The following is a 14,466-nucleotide window of genomic DNA, read 5'->3' as shown; positions in this document are numbered from 1 at the left end:
GCACCATGCCATGAAGGCACATATAAGGAAATGTGGAGTATTATATTAATCAACATAAAGTGAAAGTGTGCTCTAACTATAAAGATTTGGGATTATCAATAGACTTGTGTCTTCTATTTCAAAAACACATATCTCTGAAATTTCGAAGAGTCCAAAGGAGATCCTAGATTTTATATTTTTCTCATGGAAAGATTTTAAAAAGATAGTACCTTAATATACCTGCATAAAATAAGTCTCTCAAATTCTGGAATATGGGAATGAATTACGTTTTTCGGCAGTAAAGAATCACCATCAAAAAGTAGAATCAGTTCAGAAACTTCTTATTAGATTACTACGTACAAAGTTTAAAAAGAATTATTATGAACTGCATTATTGCAGATGGCTAACACAGTTAAATATGTCTACCTTAGAAGCAAAGAAAATTAAAAAGGAACTGTTTTGTACAAAAGATATTGTCTTTTCAATTGATTTGACCCTTCCTTCAGATGACATTTCTACAATATCAGACTGATTTCATACATTCAAAATTAGGGCTGAGCCGATACATAAAATATATAGCCTCATCTTAACACAAATTGCCTTTTAATAAACTATATATATATGTATCAGTATGGGTTGAAATTTTCCTATCAGTACCATTGTTTTTGAGTCTCTAGAACCAAGACCAAGAGCAACATTTATGCTTTTCAAAAGTTTGTTTACCCTTCCGTGTGGCAGATTGGAAGAAGTTCCACATGTAGTATTTCCGAAAAATACTGGGCAACAAATCCTCACCCTCCTGGGAAGCAGATGAAACCTGTGTGGAAATGAAGAAATCGTTCATTTCCAATTCCTCCCCTCAAACTCGTGGGGAAAGAAAGGTGGACGTTTCTAAAACCGACATTACTACCATGCTGGGCTGTTTCTGGGCCAGATGAATGTGCAGTTCTTGATGAGTGAAGGTCACTGTGGAATTTGTTTTGTTTTTATCTGCATTCGCGCACGGATAGAGGATTGTGGATTCAACAAGTTCTTCTTGTACTCTTCCCTCCTGTGTAAATCTCTTATGTGACTCTTGGTATCGGCCGATACTGGAGCGACTTATTTTTATTCCAAATGACACAGAATGATGGGCAGCATAGCATAAAGAGGCGTTATATTAATAACTGTGTTTGCATATATTTTTACGTCACTTTTCTCCCTCTCAAGGTTAAACCAAACGACAAGAATGAACAGTGTTTACATGAAACCGAAGAAGAGAGACAATATCTTTCCTTACATCCTCTGGGTCTAGAGAGAAGTTTACATTAAAAAATAATTACCAAATGTCACAAGACATTTTTAAAGTGTTAGAATGCTACACGATAATAATTTGGGAGTTATTTAATGCCATTAAAGGAATGTGATGTGATGAGTTAGTATGACTCGGTAACCAGCCTTTGATATTTTAAAATCGAATTTTACAAGTATTGATATCGGCATCAGTATTGGTGGGTATTGGTGAGAGTACTGGCACCGGTATCAGCTCAGCCCTACTTACAATAGGAGTACGCAAAAGTGGCATGCCCAAGGGGGGTTGCTGGCAGTCATAACACTAACTATTTGGACCAGTATTCCTTGAAAACATATAAAAGGCACGAAAAAAATGGCAAAATGATTTTTGACTACTAAAAAAGGATATGTAACACCCTCCCCTTTTTGAAAATCCTGGGCATGCCACTGTATGCATATACAAACCTGCAGAGGAAAGTTGTGATGTAAATAAAAAAAGAATTAACCTTGTTTTTCCAGAAGAACGACTATACGATCTATACTCTGCTTGGCAAATCCTACTAAACTCTTTCTCTCCTTCCAAGACAACGGAGTGCTGCTAGCTGGACGGCTACCTTGGGCGCTTTGCAGAAGTGCTGTTGCTACCATTGACAATCCTTCTAAATACTTCTGGTAGGCTTCCTATCCAAATTGACAGCAAATTATACATACATTGACAAAAAATGTTTTCAAGTAAGTTATCAGTCAGTACTTTAATCAGTAACCTTGGATGTGGGGTAGATTCTACCTGACTTTATTCATATTCTTCATTAATTCTGCTACCTGGCACCCATCAAAGGAACACTACCGAGTACCTGCCTGCAAGTTGATTATTTACTGTTACATGTGATAGCTGTGTTCTTGGAAGTGAGGGTAGTACTTTACTATAGGGGTGACACCTATAAATCATTTATTTCACACTTTTTTACATTGCTAACGTACTATTCTGGAATGTGGAACATTTCTTCAGGTGAAATAATGAATTTCTAACGAAAATAATGTATATTTCTTACATTTACGAGTACTTACAGTTACTTGTTATTTTGATTCTGTAACACACATTATGGCGATAGCGTATTGGTTCATTGCGCGTTGTGAGAGTGTTGTCGATTTATGCAGTGTTAAAACCTTGTTCACCAGAAAATACCTACTTTCGTGCCCAGATTTCAAATTATGCTAATACCTCGCAAACCATTGACATTAGCCGCAAAAACCATTCACGTTAGCCCCAGAAATCATTCACGTTAGCCCCACAAACCATTTTCCGTAAGGTGAGGTTAGTTAGGCAAGCATAGTTAAAAAAAAAAAATTAAAAATACTCGACACGTCTTGTTATAGTGAAAACACGGCGAGTTTGAAACACTGACTTGGTTTACATCATCCAACACACAGAACACTGTGCTCTTGTGCAGAAAGCAAATGGCGGCAGCAGAGACAGTGTGTCGGACAGAGATTTTCGCAGAAAACGACATGTTTTTGCATAAAAATGGATCAAAACTACATTCACGAACTTCCACAACGCTACAGAAAATGATTTCCGTAAGTACTTTCTCCTGTAAAAAGTAAGAAATCCATCACCCCTATAGTAAAGTGTTACCGAAGTGAGGTAAGAATATTACCCCATGTCCAAGGTCACGTTATTGTTTCTGTGTTTAGTTTTCTATGCACTACGGGATGTGATTTGGATTATGTAGCATCGCTTTTCTGCCCTGTTTAGCTAATTACAATAATGAGGAGGAGTGATGATATGATGAAATTGATGAAAGGACAGTCACAAGAAATGCCCACACCAGGGTTCGAACCTGAGACCCTTGGCACTTTAGCGCACTGTGATAACCACTCCACAACCGAGAATTTCACTTAAGTGGTAGTCGACAGAATAAAGATAAAGGAAGTGGGGCAACAAGTGGGGAAATACCTGGGAGAAGTAAGACAACAGCGAGGGAACGCTATTAGAGAAGGCAACGAAATGAGTGATGATGCTCCAGACCACTCATCTTTATAGTGTAAGTGTGTGTAAAGCAAAACGTATGCGTTCTCTGGTGAGAGTGCAGGAAAAGAGAAGTGGAGAGAGGAGGAAGGGAGAAAGACTGGAAGAAGAACTGCCGAGGGAGGGAAGAATGTGTACATAGGGGATAAAGTAAGAGACAGGTTAAAAGAAAACTAAATGTAACAAAATAGTGTAGAAAAATCAAAAATATGTAGTGCGTACATCCTATGGCTCGCAGAAAAAGAAAATAAATCTATCTACATAAGAAAATTGTCTGGAAACCCATCCACATCAGGAAAAACACAATGATTTAATTGTCACTGGCAAAATGGTTACAAGAACCACATATACCAGAAGCATGTTAAATAGCTATATAAAAAGTTTCACGCCATTCTGATTCTTCAGAGGGTTCTCAGTAGGGGAAATTAAATTATGACCACCTGGTACATTCAAACACCACACAAAAATGAATATTTGAGCTAAAAGAGCAGTCATTTGCCCAGTTTTTCTTGCCAGCTGTAGAGGGGGGAGGGGGAGACTTGTTGATTGATCTACCCCCTCCTCCTCTGGTGCAAGTACTGATTCCTTTCTTCCAACCACAACATGAAGAAGTGTTGTTCTCCATCTCCCATCTTGATTTCATTGATTTGGTCCATTATACATCCAATTTCTGTCACTTTTGGTGAATCGCGAAGATGAGGATGAGTGATGACATGATGCAATCAATGAAAGAACAGTCACAAAGAATGGCTATGACCAGGCTGGGATTCAAACCAAGGATCCCTAGCATCGTAACATGCCTTGCTAACAGTGCTTGGAAGTAAGTAGTTACAAGTAACAGTTATCTTTTTTGAAGAAATTTAACTGTAACTAGTTACTTTTAAAATCAAGTACCTGTAACTGGAACAGAATTACTTCTTTCCAATGGAAGTAACGTCTCAACAGTTACTTTTACCGTTACTTCATGACACTTAAGTGTCGTAAATTACTGACGATTTAGGAATTAAAGTGAACCATCGATAAACTACTAGTTTCTGCTGCGATACAAATGTCCATCCTTTGCTGCAATGACAATAAATATTAATATATGTAGACTTATATGTTCCAGTAACATAATTAAAACACAAATTATTTTATTAAAATTAATGATCGATTTTGTGTATTTTGTTTGCAAGAAAATTTCCAGTAGAAATTTCCAAACATTGCTTGCTAACCACTCCACCACGGAGGTCGGCACCTCTCATCTGAATTATCCTTATACACAACCCTCTAATACTTATTAGTATTCCCAGTGGTGAAGCGTTCCAAGAGGCCCTGAGGCCAGGCCTACCCTTATATATTTGTCTATTATGGATAATTTTATTACTTATAATTTCATTAAACATCGCTTAATAAAAGAAAACTGAAAGTCTAGGTCTTCCGATAATTAGCGCAAGTTCCCAACCCTGCATAGAACTCGATCTGCGCATTCAGTGAGACCCGCCTGAGAGTGCCTCAGCTGGTCCCATAACAACCTATGTGATTCGTGCGGGAGAACATTCAGGGGCGTGTTCACCTGTAACATACATGGTGAGGCCAGCCTCTGCCTCCCGAAGAGTGCCGATCGTGTACGAGTGCGTGACGAAGCAGGCAGTGGACGCACAGCTTGTTGAGGCTGTCTTTCCATGGAAGATTCAGTGTGTGCCAGGGGTGGGGCACACCCAGCTGCTAACACGTATCGAAAATGTTTTGCTAACACCTCTAAACCTGGCCTCCTAACCTATCAACGTAGTCATTATTACAATTCTAACTGCAAATAATGCATGTAAGTTGGTTACCAGTGTTAAGTTTGTTGTTTTCAGCTATTTTGAGGAATTGCTTTCCGTGAAGTGTTAGCTGCTGGATGTGCCCCACATCAATGTCGATTCAGTATTTTATTTCTTTGAGGAAAGGGATATTGAGGAGAAATTTCCTTTCATGATTAGTAACATAACTGAAAACACGCTACTTTTAAAAGGGGGCAAAGTACAGTGCAAACGTATTGAGAAAATCTCTGTTTCTGAAATTTTCTGGTCGGTGCGTTACACTAAACGTGTCCGTGTTCTCATTTAGCATTTCATCATTTTCTAAATCGTATTACAATTAAAAAAAAGTAGCTTGTTGAAGAAGAATTATATGCATAAGAGAGTTAAAAAGAAATAATTGATTGATAGATTTAGTTTATTTTACTTGGCTTTCTGCCATTTGGCTAATTGGGAAGATGAGGATGAGCGATGATATGATGACATTGACGAAGGGACACTCACAAAGAACACCTATGCCCAGGTGAGGATTCAAACCTGGGGCCCTTGTCGTAATGTGCTGTTATAACCAATCTTCCGCAGAGGTCAGCATTAAAAAGAAATAAATACTAAGTGATGATCTTGAGATCTATTTCCTTAATGCAAGAAACATTTACAAGACTGTTATTGAAGTAGCAAATAATTTTTACAAGCAGCTTTGATATAACAGAACGGCTTTTTCATTGGGTGACATGTGTTAGAACATCGAGTCCCATCGTCACTGTTTTCTGACCTTCGAGACAGAAGCGCCTTTATTCTCAGATATCTAATCGAGACTAGATTACAGTAGAATCTGAACCAATGCCTCCAGGGGGTATCAAACCTTCTACTTCTTGATCATAAGGTGAGATCGTTAATCACTACATTATCCTTTGCAATCGCTATCCCAACTTTTTCGAACAGCAGTAGAAGAGATTCAGGCAATATGATATATTTTATTTTCTAGGGGCTATATAACATACTACTTTTTAAAAAATTAACCTCCCCCCACCTACCCTTCCAAAGACAGCACATTTCGCCACTGAGTATTAATTAAATATTAAATATCCCCGAAACGTCTGAAATTCCTTTATTTTCTTATTTTTCACATTGGTACTTATGTATTCTGCATTCCTAAGGATTCTTGAAGGTACCATTTCGTTTTTTGCATGGAAATAATCTATATTTTCGACGTATGAAGTAAGTTTTGTGTTTCTTTTTCCCTTCAGTAACACGCTAAATGGCGGTAACAGTTTCACTACTGTAGTCGGCATGCAGTGTTTCCACCGCACTCCACCCAAAAATACCTACGTAGCCCCACGAACCATTCATACATACCCCCACGAACCATTTCCAGTAAGGTTAGGTTAGGTAGGGTCACAATAGGTTACAATAGTTAAAAATTGGTTTCGCAAAAAAATATGCGTAGACCCACACACCATTCTCGCATAGCCCCACGAACCATTTGCGGAAACTTATCTTCTTCAGTTACCAAAACACGTGTTTGGAAACACTGACCGGGATTGACTGGGATTACGTCATCACACACAGGCTACATCCACCTGGAAGTAAATGGATGCAAGAGCTTTCGTGCATCGGTCACACATTTATATCGAAAAAGAGATGATTTACCGGCAAAATTGAATGAACGATGCGAGAAAACACTTCCCCGAACTTCCACAATTCTAAAGAAACTGTATTCGGTAAGTAATTTCTCCTGTAAAATTGAAGAAATGCATTTCGGGGATACTTAAATTTTACCTGAGTATTCTTACAATTTCTCAAAACATGTCATATCCAGTTCACGTTACTCTTTTCTCTAACCCTTTCCAGTACTTATTTCACAACCCCTCAATTAACTTAATCCTTTAGATTACATTGCTTTCATACAATGAAGATCAAAAAGTGGGCCAAGAAAAGGAAGCATAAAACACATAATGACTCACCACATCATTGTTTCCATGTTCCAGATCTATGGCTTTGCATAAACATGTGACAACATTGTGGCGAAGATTGTCTTCATTCATGACAAGTCTCACAATGTGATGACAGCTTATAAACTGTTTATCTGGAATGCAATTTAAACAAGATTTAAAATGGTATAGTTATTGTTAAGGTAAATTTCAAACATTTTTATTGCTTTTTTTTGGCAGGGGGAAAACTGAAACTGAAACAACATAAGACAGTGGTTCCCAAACCTTTTCGTTTCACAGCACCCTTAGTATTTCAAGACTTTTCTGCGGCTCACAAGTCAGAATTATGCCTATCTAACACTTTCAACACTCAGTTGGTGTGGTTACATCGCTTGCCTCAAGTTAAAAAATAAACACATAATTTAAATTCAGAAACATTTTAAATGTAAAAGTAATAAAACAATCTGAGACGGTATGACTTGAGATGACCGAACCCCTCTCCGATTTTCTTCATATTTCACATACTCACTAATTGAGGCTTCCTAATCACGAATCCGAAGTTAAAATTTGTCGGTCACGTCCAGAAATTGCGAACCATTGACGCTAGCCCCACGGACCATTGGCACGTGGTTAGGTTAGTTCGGTTAGGTTTGGCAAACATTGTTAAAATTGGTGTCGTGGTAGTACCAGTAATATATATATTTGGTTGTGAAACAAAAAAATTCGCGAAAATAGACAGTTTCCATTCCGAAAACTAACGTCTTATTTTCGCTTATTTTGCAATTTCTAGGCGTTTCCGACAAATTTTAACTTCAGATTCATGATTAGGAGGCCTCAATCATTGAGTATGCCAAATATGAAGAAAATCGGAGAGGGGTCCGGTCATCTCAAGTCGTTCCTCTGAGACTAACAGTAACTGTCATTTCAGTGAAAATATTGGAACATTTCATGGCGCCCCTGTACCCCAGCCACGGCACACACTTTGGGAACCACTGCCATAAGGGTTTCACACCTGCATATAGTATATCTCAGTGCCATAGTATATCTCTGGCTCACCATTGGCTTCTAAGTGGCCTACCTTAGTACTTATAAAAAAACCTAACTTTATTTTCAGGCATTAACTTTGATGTAACATGACCCACAACCAATTCGTCAAGTAGTTACTGGCCCTGCACGCAAAAAAGTTTGGATGTTTCTGACCTATCTTCTACTGCTGAAGACTTTACAGGTTACTAGTATATACACGTGCTTATTTTGAAAACTTAGTTTTATAAGATAGAATAAGATTGGTATAATTTAACAATACAGGGAATTTCTCCAATTTGTTTGAAATTTCGGATACTTACTAATTTGGGTCTCCTAATGACGAATCTGCACTTAAAATGTGGCGCTCACGTATAGAAATTCCTGAATTATGGCTAGCCCCATGGATCATTGGCGCTAGCCCCACGAACCATTGGCACGTGGTTAGGTTAGGAAACATAGTTAAATTTTAGGGTCGTAGTAATATCAGGAATATATATATTTCGTTCTTTAAGTATTTGAAACGGAAAATCTTGCAATAAATAATGAGCAATTGTGCATTGTCGGTTGCGATGACTGACCCTCTTATTTTGCAAGTTTGACACGTGAGCACCAAATTTTAACTTCAGATTCGTGATTAGGAGCCCTAATTTAGTGAATATGCCGAATTTCAAACAAAATGGAGAAATTCCCGGTACTGTAAAATCGCTTCAAAATGAATATTCAAAGTGCCTGAAAAATACAGGTTTTACATTTGGATAAATGTTGTCACTGATAAAACATGTGCATACTTAATGACTGTTTATTAAGTCTTATAAGTAAGCATACAAACCTCTCAACAGAAAGTACACTAGGTGAAAAGTTAAAATTTGCACATGGTGCAACAATAAATTTTCAAATATTCATTTCCACATGGAGTAATTCAATCAGGATGTGTCCAGGGGAAGAATTGATTGAGGGTTAAACCTTCCACATGTCTCAGAGAAATCTTCAGATAGGGTGAGGTGGATTAGGCAGGATTTGTTACTACCTTTTAATGAAGCTGTTGAGAAACGTCACTCAGGTATAAACAGTTAAAAGTATGTATTTCATTTGTCTGTCAAGTAACTTGACTGTACTTGATATAAATAATAGCTGTAATACACAATTTAATGCCCACAGAATCATGAGAGATATGTATTTATTGGTAAAAATTCCTGACAATATATTAAACTCTTAGGGCATTTGTCAAAATTCACTGTTACCTTAGTGAATCATGTATCACTTTCTTATAAATTGACAAGAAATAACATCTAGTAGGTTATTTCATATTGTTACTAAATCATATTTTAATCAAATAAACATTTATCTCGTTATTAACTAACTTTAGCTATAAATACCATGCATGGTAGAACCAAGAAAGTGGGCAATATCTAATTTTTCAATAGTCCTATCACAGATTTATTACCTAAATTTTGTGATTATGTTCTCCCTGAAGCAGTATAATAAACTTACAAAACTGATGCAAAGAGTGTACAAAAGAGAACAACACGGAATAACAACACAGAATAAGTGTTTTTCAACATATACATCAAGCTCTTTTAAAATACTTATTAACATTCAAGTTAAGTAGCTTATGACGAAAAAATGATGACTTTTGATAATTTAAAAATCCCATATTTAAATCATTCTCACAAAGAACATTCTAAATATTTCGCCTACAGTACATATAAAACATATTAAACAACGTATTCTACCCCTTTTACCACGTTCAACAACATTCGCGATGATCAGCTGTGACGGCTCTTGATAGAGATGTTCAGTTCGTGCAAATCGTCCAGCACTGACTGTCAATTTTCCTGTAATAAATAACAAAAAGAAATTACGTTTTTCATCTCCGTAAATTATTAAATATTTGGTTATTAATATGTTTCAACCGTGCTTATATTGTATATTTGCTTCAATTATTCTCATTGCAATATTTATTTTGCTATAATAGACATTCACGTTGTATGAAAACTACGAGACACTATCAATTACTTAAAGAAGAATAGAAATATTTTATTACTCCTCACGCTCACTTTCACTTCATCAACGCAGAGGAGAATGGATGTTACATCACATTCTATCAACATCATCAAGTATGATAGGAAGTTACATGTTAATACCGTTTCCTCAAGTGTGCGTCACATTCTGATTTCAAAATGAAGCTGGTACACAAAAACATCGAGAAAGATGGAGGAGGGAATGTCACCCTTATTCCAGACGAACCTGAAGATATGTGGCATGCTTACAATCTGATCAGTGAAGGGGATGGTGTTCGAGCTTCAACAATAAGGAAAGTTCAGACAGAATCATCGACAGGTTCGTCCTCAAGTAATCGTGTTCGCACTACTCTAACAATTCAAGTTGAGAATATTGATTTTGATACCCAAGCATGTGTTCTTCGCCTGAAGGGAAGGAACATACAAGAAAACCAATATGTAAAAATGGGAGCTTATCACACGCTCGACCTGGAACTCAATCGCAAGTTTACTGTCGCAAAACGAGAATGGGATTCTGTTGCTCTTGAGAGAGTAGACACAGCCTGTGATCCAACTCAACACGCTGATTTGGCTGCTGTCATAATGCAGGAAGGCTTAGCTCATGTATGCCTTATCACAGCAAGCATGACCTTGATGCGAGGCAAGATTGATCAAAGTATTCCAAGAAAAAGGAAGGGCGATTGTAAACAGCATGAGAAGGGTCTTGCGAGGTTCTTTGAAAGTGTAATGCAGGCTATTTTACGACATGTGAATTTTGATGTTGTTAAGTGTGTGATCATCGCAAGTCCAGGATTTGTGAGAGACCAGTTCTATGAATACATGTTTCAGCAAGCTGTGAAGACAGACAACAAACTACTACTTGAAAATAAATCGAAATTCATGCTTGTGCATTCTTCTAGTGGATTCAAACATTCTTTGCGAGAAGTACTGGCAGATCCAGTGGTGGTGACAAAAGTTGCTGACACAAAAGCATCAGGGGAAGTAAAGGCTCTAGAATCCTTTTATACATTATTACAGACAGATCCTTCAAAAGCGTTTTATGGTGTTAAACATGTGGAATTGGCAAATGAAGCTCAAGCTATTGAAACATTGCTAATATCTGATAATTTATTCAGATGTCAGGATGTTCAACAGAGGAAGAGATATGTAGCATTAGTGGACAGTGTAAGGGAAAGTGGAGGTGATGTAAAAATTTTTTCAAGCATGCATGTCTCAGGTGAACAGCTTGATCAGTTGACAGGTTTGGCTGCACTGTTACGTTTTCCCATGCCAGAATTAGAAGATGAGGTTGATGGTAGTGATCAAGAGAACTGACTGAAATGTGCTGCGTTTCAGTTGTAATTTTTGTTGAAGAAATTGCTTCTTTCTGTACACTAATGTTACAACAAATGTGTATGTTTTCAGTTTTCTTCGACTGTATTTATTGCTATTAAAAATTAATAACCTTGAATCATGACAGAGTTGGCTTGTTCTTCAGATCTTTGTATATGTGTGCGTGTCTACTACTTTTTGTGAGCTTTAAAGAAACAGTCTAGTTGCCAAGATTTACACAAGGAGTTTCACAATTTCTTTTTGAAGCATATAAGTGTGTATTACTGAAAATTAAGTCTTCTGCAGATTGTAATGCTTCAATCTGTGTGAAATTACCTGTGTACCTCAATGAAACATAAAGATCAAATTATGTTCCTTCTGGCATATGCAACGTATATTTCCTACAAATGCAGTGACACCATTAAGAAAGTTACATTTAGGGCCTATATGGTTTTAAACTCCGGACTCCCAGGTGCATAGTACCTGGCTACTAAAGCAAGAACACTGTTTGAATCACTATGCCAAGAATACAAGCTACAATTCCTACTGTATGCATAAGTCCAATTGAATTTCTTGCTATTATTATGATACCGAGTAATTCACTATTTCCTCCAGGTGTTCTGTTGTATACAAATAGAAGCAACCATGATAGACACAGCAAAAAGAATCATATCATGAGACGTAGAAACTCTCCAACTTTGTGTAGGAAAAGACTGGTGTGTTGATGTATCTTTCCTCTGTTAGGAGCAGCTTTGTTGCAGTCATGGTGTGTACAAGTTAACAAAGTACATTTTAGCCCCGTCTAGTTTACAGCACTTTTTTTGACACTAGTGTAGTTAAGGTGTCAGGTTGGTGCAGAGAAATACATTCAACCGAGTAGATAATAAGCGATGTTGAAGTTCCGATGATTCGACAAATGCCTGTGTGCCACTTTAAACTGTCATTTGATTAGTTAGCACTTGCCACATGACAATACACCACACTGCTTCAGAATGTGGTGCAAATGGTGCAGACCTGAAGTACACTACTTGACAGTTGCCACCCAATCGACTAGTAGACAAGTCTGTGTTGCACCATGCAACCATCTAGACCAGTGGTATCAACCTTTTTTCAGTCCGCGACCCACCATGAAGGATATTACACTTCATGGAACCCATAAGCATGGGCACCGGCAGAATTACTTGTATGGGTGTGCACCCACTTTATAATCATATTTTTGCTAACCGAGTACTTCAAGAAGCCCTCTTTTACACTTGCTTAAACAAATTACGTACACTTCATTCTAGAAAATTAAATATGTAATTTAAATGACATATTTACTCTAGTCTAACTAAACACACATGCTGAAATTAAGAGATGCCGGTAAAAAACAATGGTAGAGTGCAAATAACAGAAATGTTGAGTTTAGACTACATACAAGGGTTGAATTTAAATTGTTAAAAGAATATATTTTACCAATTGAAATGTAATAGGTTTTGAAGACACAGGAAGTACATTTTAGAGGCAGACTTCGCGACCCACCAAACACTCCCTCGGGACCTGGCAGTGGGTTGCATCCCATAGGTTGAGAAACAATGATCTAGATGCACAAGTGCAGAAAGAGTAAAAAAGTGCAGGGAAATAGGAAAAGGCATTGACAGGCAAAACTATTCATGAGTGGTAAAGGATTGGCAGGCTGTAGGCTGTAGGCTGTTACACAAGCATGCCAGCCAGATCCCTCACAAGAGACTTGGATTGGGTGCTCTGTAAATAACTTTCTTCTTTCATGACTTTGGAATAAATAACATTACAGCATGCAGGCCAAACAAAAAATAATCATAACTTTGCATGCTGGTATGGATCGGATGAAGGCTTTGCTTCCAAATGGTCATTTTGTCTCCCTGGCTGCTTTCTTCGGTTTCCTCTGAAAAGTGGCGGAACTGCCTGCCTCGGCAAGGCGAGCTCTTCTGATCAACACTAAGTTCTGTTTATCTGAGAAACTAGTAGCTTACACAAGCATCTGCACCTCCCACTAAATGACCATTCCTCATTTACTTTCGTCTTGGACACAGACTACTGCCATATTTTGAATCTAGGCTCGAGGGTGTCATGCTTTAGGTCAAATACCATATGATAGCCGTTAACATATGTATGTAACACCTGTATGTTTTCAAAGAGCACTAACCTGACTTCTCACGAAGATACTTGGAGAGCATATTGTAATGTTAAGACCCAGAAAACCTCTTTTGCACATCATGAATATGAAGTAGATAGCGGCAGTGATCAGTGTCCAAGATGACAGTAAAAGAATGGCTGCTCTCAAATAAAGAAGTATAGAGAAGTGAAAACTCATTCCGCAAAAAAATATATATATATTTGCCAGGTAATATTTGAAATCCTATTTGTATCTTCTGTCATTACATGTCAACTGTTTTCACTAGAGATTTTCTTGGCTGTGTAATTAAACTCCATTTTACGTTGCTGGGGTGAACTGGTTTGTAGTTTTAATGTGTTATGTAGCATAGTCGGGGGGGGGGGGGGTTGCTTCACTTTTTGTCTGAATATGTTAGTACAAGTATTTTTATTTATAAGCATTTCCAAATTCATTATCATTGAAATTATTTCATGTATTTGAATTCCTTCTTTATCATTTCTATTTTTTTATTATTAGCACTGACAGCTTAGCCATGTCAAAACAACTGCGTGTCGAGTTTCTATAAATATTCTTGAAATGGGAGTATTTGTATTTTCTGATAGCTGAAATGTTCAAAAATTATTTCTTGCTTAATTTGCCATTGCATTGCAATCGGATTCAGCAATTTATCTCTTGAATTAGATAAAGGAGCAATGTAATATTTTCTAAATTAAGAGTATGATCGTGAGTTTTCTTTGCTCCATTCAACCTTCACACATGTGTGTTACTCAAGTCTATTTATTTATATTTAGTATATTGCTCAACTTTATTTGTGAAATATACCAAATGTAATTGTGCATAAAAGGGTGGTTTAGATGAATGTTGAAATTTGAACTAATTTCAGTTTCAAATTTTGTTTTTTCTCCATCTTTGCAAATTGTAAAATTAAAATTGTCATGTTTTTCTTTGAAAGTTTTGACTTTTTCTGACATAGTCCATGTTA

General features: G+C 37.2%; 2 protein-coding genes across 2 annotated transcripts in view; one reads left to right on the top strand and one right to left on the bottom strand.

Moving 5' to 3' along the window:
* Positions 1–14,466, bottom strand: part of LOC145981800 (VPS9 domain-containing protein 1-like) — a 54,419-nt gene that overhangs the window by 27,014 nt on the left and 12,939 nt on the right. The window contains exons 4-6 of the mRNA XM_083115223.1: positions 9,761–9,853; positions 7,026–7,147; positions 1,758–1,932 (exon numbers count right to left, since the gene is read on the bottom strand). Of these exons, the coding sequence (XP_082971349.1) occupies positions 1,758–1,932; positions 7,026–7,147; positions 9,761–9,853 (390 nt within the window). The remainder of the gene's footprint in view (positions 1–1,757; positions 1,933–7,025; positions 7,148–9,760; positions 9,854–14,466) is intronic.
* Positions 10,075–11,495, top strand: LOC145982030 (protein pelota-like). The gene has a single exon (XM_083115597.1). The coding sequence runs from the start codon at positions 10,199–10,201 to the stop codon at positions 11,351–11,353; it is 1,155 nt and encodes a 384-aa protein (XP_082971723.1). The 5' UTR covers positions 10,075–10,198; the 3' UTR covers positions 11,354–11,495.

Source organism: Lepisma saccharinum, chromosome 30, assembly GCF_977018435.1.
Source record: "Lepisma saccharinum chromosome 30, izLepSacc3.1, whole genome shotgun sequence".
Taxonomy (NCBI): Eukaryota; Metazoa; Arthropoda; class Insecta; order Zygentoma; family Lepismatidae; genus Lepisma; species Lepisma saccharinum.
The sequence above is the reverse complement of the archived record's forward strand: the minus strand, read 5'-3'. Positions and strand labels throughout refer to the sequence as shown.

Excerpts from the sequence above, each read along its gene's own strand:
- LOC145982030 (XM_083115597.1), top strand. The coding sequence starts at position 10,199 with ATGAAGCTGGTACACAAAAACATCGAGAAAGATGGAGGAGGGAATGTC.